At 52.9% G+C, this 7599-nt stretch overlaps 1 protein-coding gene across 1 annotated transcript; it reads right to left on the reverse strand.

Annotated features, from left to right (window-relative positions):
• Positions 1 to 1375: 1375 nt before the first annotated feature.
• Positions 1376 to 7397, reverse strand: NOP2 (NOP2 nucleolar protein). Its single transcript, XM_082279088.1, has 16 exons — positions 7247 to 7397; positions 7125 to 7170; positions 6958 to 7049; positions 5598 to 5863; positions 5260 to 5303; positions 4969 to 5138; positions 3997 to 4196; positions 3805 to 3894; positions 3638 to 3725; positions 3402 to 3542; positions 3096 to 3235; positions 2742 to 2831; positions 2352 to 2474; positions 2168 to 2265; positions 1940 to 2070; positions 1376 to 1832 (listed from the first exon to the last, which is right to left on the reverse strand). Exons 1-16 carry the CDS (start codon positions 7350 to 7352, stop codon positions 1573 to 1575), a joined length of 2085 nt encoding a protein of 694 aa, XP_082135214.1. The 5' UTR covers positions 7353 to 7397; the 3' UTR covers positions 1376 to 1572.
• Positions 7398 to 7599: the final 202 nt, after the last annotated feature.

Here is a 7599-nt window from a genome sequence, read left to right on the forward strand (position 1 = left end):
ATATTTGGTTAATGGCTATTCAACACAAAAAAATCAACCCCCCCTCCCCCCAACAGGGTTATAGTAAATAAAACACACAGATCAATAAGCCCTAAAAAGCAGAAGATAACAAGGTCTGTAACAAAGACCAGGACTCCCGAGACACTGAGAGATTGAACCATTACAGGAACCACTCAAGTGCAACCTGGAAGAGCTTCAGCCAGAAACTTCACAACTGATAAAAAAGCAGTATTATCATGGGCTGCGTGGGAAAGAGCAGATCTGTGACGGGATGTTTGAGGTAACTGTGGGACTGTGTAAAGTTTATCATGCAATGTTTTAAGGAAGATTATGGGAGCAAAACTTATTATGGGGTGTTGAGGGGAAGGATCAAAGGAGAAAGGGAGGCATCAAATCAGGGAGAATTGAGCATGGGAAATGGAGAGAGGAATAAATAGAAGGAGCCAGTCACACGGAGATTGGCTGCTGGTCAGCGTGCCTGTGTGGCTGAGCCCTGCTCTGGATTACCACCATCTGTCCTGGCCTGGCATTAAGCTAATCCCAGTCATTTCCTCTGCACGCATGCACGCTGGGGATCCGTTAGCTAACTGCAAGCTGGACTAGCCTCGAAGTAGGAAAAGAGGTCTGAAAGCCTGGCACCAGACAGACCACAAGCCTGAGGAGCAGCTGCCAGCGACCCACTGAAGTGTGGGCAGACAATCCACCAGCACAGTCCAGGTTTGATGGGCCAGGGAGCAAGAACAGGATTAGGCCTTTTTTGTATTTCATGTTCTGTGAGTTCTGTATTTCCCTGGGCACTCACCACAGCAGTTTTGCTCAGTTTCTGCTGATCAGTCTGTGCCTGGTGGCACAGACACACCTGGCTGTGGGAAAGCTGCAGCCTCACACATAGCAGAGCAAGACATTTAAATAGAAACAGCCCAGACCAATGCTTGCTATGTCTTAAGGAGAAGCAGCTGCATCTGGGTAAACAGAGAAAGAACTTGACTGTACAGCTCCACAAACCAACAGCAAATCCCTGCTCAAGTCTGGGAGGCCAAGAACTGAGAGTCTGCTGGGGACCAGAAAAACGGTGAAACAGGGACAGTCACAAGAGTGAACTAAATGACAACAGGGAACTAGGGAACCACTGGGCTAAAGCCTTGCCCAGACAAAGCACTCAGCTGACAGCTCCACACAATACAGCCTTCATGCAGGCAGCAAGGACTTCAGCTCCCACTGCTGCTTCACAAACATCCCCGTTGTAGGGAATAAGGACAGACACCAGAAATGCCAGAGCATCAGCTGGGAGTGAAAGGGGTTTCTGCTGCAAAGGAGTACAGGGACACAGCAGAATTCTGTATTACATGTTCCAAGGGAAAAGGACAAGATGAGCAAGAGTATAAAACTTTTAATGGGTCAGTGCATCAGTCCTTGATGCAGAGGGAAAGGAGCAAAGGGGGCTATCACTGTCCCAGGTGCTCAGAGCTGCAGAGGTGATCTGCACAGAGCAACAAAGTGGTGGGTATACACAGAGCAGCAGCAGCCTTTGCTCTCCAAGGAACGGACCAACACCTGGAAAAGCAGTTCCTCTCACTGTCCATTCGCTTTCACTCTATGCTTCTTCTTCCTGGTAGGGACTTTAGGCCGCATCATTTTGGGAGAAGGCCGGACAGCCTTCAACAAGGGTCTCCTCTGTGCCTGCAATGAACGTTTCTTCTTCAAAGCAGGTTGTGGCAGCTTCTGCTCTTTGTCAGCTTTTGATCCCTCAAGTTTCTTCTTTTTTGGCGGAGGCTCTGTGACAGTATCGGGGACAGCAGACGGAGCTGCCGCTTCCGCAGCAGGTTCTTCATCTGAAACGAGAGAAAGGTGCTTGAGAAGAACCCGCGTGGCTTCTGCAGGGGAAGCAGCCTGTGAGGGCAGGCCCAGCCAGCTCAGCTGAGCTCCAGCACCACGTTACCTTTCTGTGCCTGCGGGATGGCATTGGAGAATTTCTTGAGCTTGGCGATGAAGAACCCATCCATATTGTGCGTGTGGGGGTAGAAACGCCGCGTGCACTTGAGGGACGGGTGGAAGCGACGGTCCTTGAACCTGCAGGAGGAAGTGGGGGGAGGAGTGATACAACACCTCTGCTCAAACCTGGCCACCAAGGAGCAGTCACATGTGCAGCTTGTGACCTGGCACGCACCTGGTGAAGCCTTCCTTGCCGAAGTCCAGGCCTGTGGCCACCAAACGGACATTGCGTTTCTTCAGGGCATAATCCACAACCCACTCATTCTCCTCCACCTGCCAGAGGCTAAGCATTAGGATCCAAAACTCACCGTCTCCTGAGGAGGAGATGACCACAGCAGATCATGGTAGAAGGCACTTACCATGACGGAGCAAGTGCAGTAGACAATGTAGCCCCCTGTCTCTGAGGCAGCATTGACTGAATCTATGGCGCTAAGAATCAGCTCCTTCTGCAGGTGGGCACAGCGCACGATATCCTTCTCATCCTGAAAGAGAAAGAAAGGTTAGGATGCCACAGGCACAGGGAAGCACCCCAGGCCTCTGCTGTGGATGAGGGGATGACAGGAGAGCAAAGCACATATAATATACAAGTCTGGAGTCTTCGGTAAAAGTAATCTCAAAAAACTAGCCCTGGTACAACACACAAAATAGGAAAGAAAAGGAAAAATGTATTGTAGGTATCTCTCAAGAACAAAGCTGCCCCGAAGTCCTTCCTCTCGTGACTCCTACTTCAGTCTGCACTGGTCACCCACCTTGTTGGTTTTGACAGCAGGATCCTTGGAAATGACGCCTGTTCCGCTACAAGGAGCATCAAGCAAGACACGGTCGAACCCTCCAAGCACCTACAGGCAGATTTACATGTGGAATTACGCTCACAGGTGGGGACTCAACACAAGGCCAAGACTAGAAGGGGAACCAGAAGACTGGGAAGGCAGGAAACACCCCTCCTCCCTCTCCACCTGCCTTGCCTGCCTCTGTATCAACTAACAAACACACTCCCCCCAGCAGCTCTGCTCATCCTCCTGTGACAGGTGACTTTGGAGAACACGGCTTCACAAAACGGACAGCACAGCAGCTCTAGGTAAGCACTGTGAACAGGAACATACCTTGGGGAACTGGCGTCCATCGCAGTTACTCACAACAGCATTGGTGACTCCCAGCCGGTGCAAATTCCCTACCACGCTACGTAGCCGCTCGGCACTGCTGTCGTTGGCCAGGATCATGCCTGTGTTCTTCATAAGCTGAGCTGCCAGAGGGCAAAACACACTAGCAAGGGACTGAAAACCTCTTGTGCTTTTGTCTGCACTGACAGCCACCCCTCCTTTCAGTCCCCCTCTATTCTCCCTTTCTGTGTAGAGCAGTGGAAACTCCTCACTTGACAGAGCATCCCTCCCAAGACTCCAGGGTGGTACCTATGTAGCTGGTCTTGCCTCCTGGGGCACAGCACATATCCAGGATGCGCTCATTCTCCTGTGGGGCCAGCGCCATGACGGGGAGAAGACTGGAGGCTCCTTGCAGCATGTAGTGTCCAGCCAGATACTCTGGAGTGGCACCTGGACAGGGAAGGCAGCACAGAAGAAGATGACACATGAAAGAAAGGGAAGCAGGAGCAGCTGGACTCAGCCCTGCACAGTAAAGGTGATCTCACCGATGGGCACAGTGGAATCATAAATAACAAGTCCTGTTTTTGACCACTTCCCCAAGGGGTCAAGATTCACACCACGGTTGATTAGAGCCTGCAAGACAAGGAGAAGGGACTGAGATGCCGCTCCGTGGGACAGCCAGTGCAGGACACAGCCACTGGCTCCTGCTCACCTGTGCCAGGTCTCGCCGCCGCGTCTTCAGTGTGTTGGTGCGAATGGTGACAGGGCGGGGAACCTCGTTAGCCTCCAGGAAGTTTATCAGCTGGATGGAAGACGGGACAGAGAACAGAGACGAAAATGAATTCTCAGGGAGGCAGCCAAACCTCCATGGGGCAGCACAGCTGTGGGCAGGGCAGGATCCCACCTCAGGGAGCGGGAAGATGTCCATGAGCTTGGTGAGCAGGAAGTCGCTGTAGGAGTAGTAGGCGGCCATGTCGCGGCGCAGCAGCGCGAGGTATTCCTGCCGCGAGCGCCCCTCCTCCCGCTTCACCGCAAAGTCCTGCAGCACCTCCATGTTGCCCTGGATGCGCTGGTGGATGACGTGCAGGTCAGGGGGCTCAGCAGGTGGGAGCACCGTCAAGGAACCATGAACAGCAAGGAGCTCGCCCAGAGGCTCTTTACGAGTACAATCAGCCGTGCGGGACCCGCGCGCCACAACGCTGCCCGCGCCAGAAAGGCTCTGCTGGAATACTGCTTTCACCAGAGCTCAGCACGTGCAGGATTCAAAGGGTGGAACTGGACAAAAAAGTTCACAAGGCAGAACTACAGGGTGTTTAAAATAATTACTTTAGATAAACAGAGAAAAATAGGGGGGAGAAAAAAAAACCCAACAAAGGAGGTTTTTTAATACTGAAAACATTACCTGCAGCAGAAAAGAGATTAGAAGTTCCCCAAGGGCAACCAAGGGGTACAGAGGGAGAGTAAGAAGGGAGGCAGGAAATTAAAATCACCAAAGTCCAGCAGCAAGCACTCTGGATGCTAGAATTGCTGTCATCAGAAACTGTGGGAATGGGTTACACAAGCACCCACCAGGAAAATCAGGGTAGAGAGGAACAAACTACGTAATAAGACATCCATATGAATTTAGGACTAGAAAGGAAATTAGGACAGGTTCTAAGCCCCATACAGGGTGTCACAGATTTCCTAACTGTGCTATACAGAAGCACAGCATTATACACTATCTATTAGGACAGCTCAGCTAAAAATACCTTGTCATGCACAGACACTCTTGCTAAGCAATATGCATGACAAAGTCCAAGTGAAGCTCTTTGGTTGTATGCAGGCCCCGTGCTGCATCACGCACATGACTTATGGATGTAACAGATAAAAAGGATATCCTCCTTCTCAATCTCTTCACTAGTTGGCAGTTTAAATTGTTCATCTATATCCAGGTTGAGCTGCAGATCTGGGCCTTCTTCTTCCTTCTGTCCTACTTTCTGCTTGCTTGCCTCCTCTGCTTCCTCTTCCTCCTCTTCCTCTTCGCTGTCATCTTCACTGAGGCCTTCCCTAAGGACAAAGAATGGGATCACACAGACACTTCACAACTACCATTTCTTAGATGACAGAAATGACAGGAGAATAACAACACAGGCTCCTCATCTATCCAGGAAAGGCTCTACACACTCACCTGTCAGACTTCTGCTTCAGGGCAGCTTTTTCAATAGGCAGCAGCTAAATAGAGACAAAGATTAATCAAAAAACATCCACAGTTGTCCCCTTACTTCCCACCGTCTGTGAAATTTACTTGCTCTTAATGTTTAAATGGGACAACAAACAAAAGCACTGAATATTATGCCGGAATCAAGTGCTAAACTTGAATCATTCTTGTGAAGGAAAGAAGGCAAAAATTCTCCACCACCTCACCACCCCCTGCCACTAAAGCCATCCTTTTTCCCCAGCCCTGAAGGGTCCTTTCAGCCAACAATATATCAAGTATTTCTTGTGTAATTAAGGGCAAGTTCCTACCTCTTCTTCCTCTGAAGACGAGGCACCATAATCATCCACCATCTCCTCGCTGCTCCCATCCTCCTCCTCCTCCATCTCCCAGCTGCCCTCTTCCACCTCACCATCGCTGGATAATTCCACGTGGTTTCCTTTAGGCTGGGTTTTCTTGGCTTTGGCTGGAGCCAGCCACTTGGAATTGCCATCACTGAAGCCAGACTGGCCATGGGCAGTTTGTCCTGCTGCCTTTACAGCATGTTTCTCCTTCTGTGGGGGCACCTGCTCTTCACCTAGAGGCAGAAGAAGCGGTTAAAGGTTAGGCATTATTTCCAAAAGCAGCTGCTCTGCTTTTTCAGTTGTTACACAAAAAGGCCTTCGGCTTAGTCCTGAGCTGCCTGTCCAGAAGGAGGGACTGCTTGCCCTCTATATCTCATAAAGTACTGGGGACATTCTCACCTCTCCTCCAGGGAACCTTTAAGGAGATCTAAGCAGAATTCCCAAATTAAAACACCACCACAAAATTCTTAGGGTATTTGCTCTGACATATTATGGTACCCTCTGTCCTGAATCTTTGTCTATCCTTCCTTCTTCCTACTGCAAGAGCTTCCTGGGCTATGCCAGATGTAACACAGAGACTTAAAAGCCTCAGCTACAAAAGCAGCCTGCAACCACCTTGCTGTGAATAGAGGATAAGTAAGAAACAGATTTAACATGCAGAAGAGAGATCTTTTACTAGTTCTTCAGACAACACTGCCTCCTGGCACAGCAGCCACCAGGAATCAGATAGAATTCACTGTTATTATCTATTAGAGAGCACCCAAAGGAGGGCCAAGATGATGAAGGGTCTGGAGGGGAAGCCTTGTGAGGAGCAGCTGAGGTTACTTGGTCTGTTCAGCCTGGAGGAGACTGAGGGGAGAGCTCACTGCAGGCTACAGCTTCCTCATGAGGGAAAGAGAAGGGACAGGCACTGATCTCTTCTCTGTGGTGACCAGTGACAGGATCTGAGGGAATGGCCTGAAGTTGTGTCAGGGGAAGTTTAGGTTGGATATCAGAAAAAGCTTCTTCACACAGAAGGTGGTTGGGCACTGGAACAAGTTCCCAAGGAAGTGGTCACAGCACCAAGCCTGACAGAATTCAAGAAGAGTTTGGACGACACTCTCAGGGATATGGTGTGACTCTTGTGGTGGTCCTGTGCACGGCCTGGAGCTGGATTCAATTATCCTTGTGCCTCCCTTCCAACTCCGGATATTCTGTGATTCTGTGATTTAAAATAATGAAATTCCACGTGTCCCTTGCCTTAGACACGACGCCGCAGAAGGGCGGTGGCGGCAGCGCCCGGGGGCTCCGGGCCCGTCAGCCCGGTTCGGACCCCGCTCCCACTCACCTGTCGGCTCCCGCCCTCCTCCTCCTCCTCTTCCTCCGAGCGGCCTCCTCCCCGCCGGGCCGCTGCCCGCTCCCAGTCGCCTCTTCGCAGCCCTGGATCGGGAGGGGAAGCGGCGATCAGCCCGGGCCCGGCCCGCACCCCCCCGCCCGCCGAACAGCCCCGCTCACCTCTTTCTCCCGTGACTGGAGAGCTTCTTCTTGCCGGTCTCCGGCTCTGCGGGAAGACACGCGGCGGTCAGACGGCCCCGGGCGCCGCGGGGCGGCCGCGGGCCGGTCCAGGCCGCACTTACCTGGCGGCAGGAAGCGGGCCAGCTCCACCTCGGCCCCGCGCTGCTTGCGGGCCTTGCGCCCGGGGCCGCGCTTCTCCTTCCTGGTGGGGTCGAGCTTCCGCCCCATGGCCGCGCCGCGGGAGCCCCGCGCTCCCCCGCCACACGTGCGCGCTCCCCGCCGCCCCGGCGCACGCGCCGCCGCTCTCCATCGCTGATTGGCCCCGCCCGCAACGTCAGCGGCGCGCGCCGCCCAGCCCGGGACGAGCAAGGCCCGGCCCCGCCCCGGGAACGGCGGCAGCGCCTCCGCAGGGCCTGCGGGACCGGGACGGGCCGCGCCTGCTCCCGCAGCGGGCACACACAGGCGGCGCCCAAGG

The sequence above is a fragment of the Coloeus monedula genome (genome assembly GCF_965178545.1).
Source record: "Coloeus monedula genome assembly, chromosome: 3".
Lineage (NCBI taxonomy): Eukaryota > Metazoa > Chordata > Aves > Passeriformes > Corvidae > Coloeus > Coloeus monedula.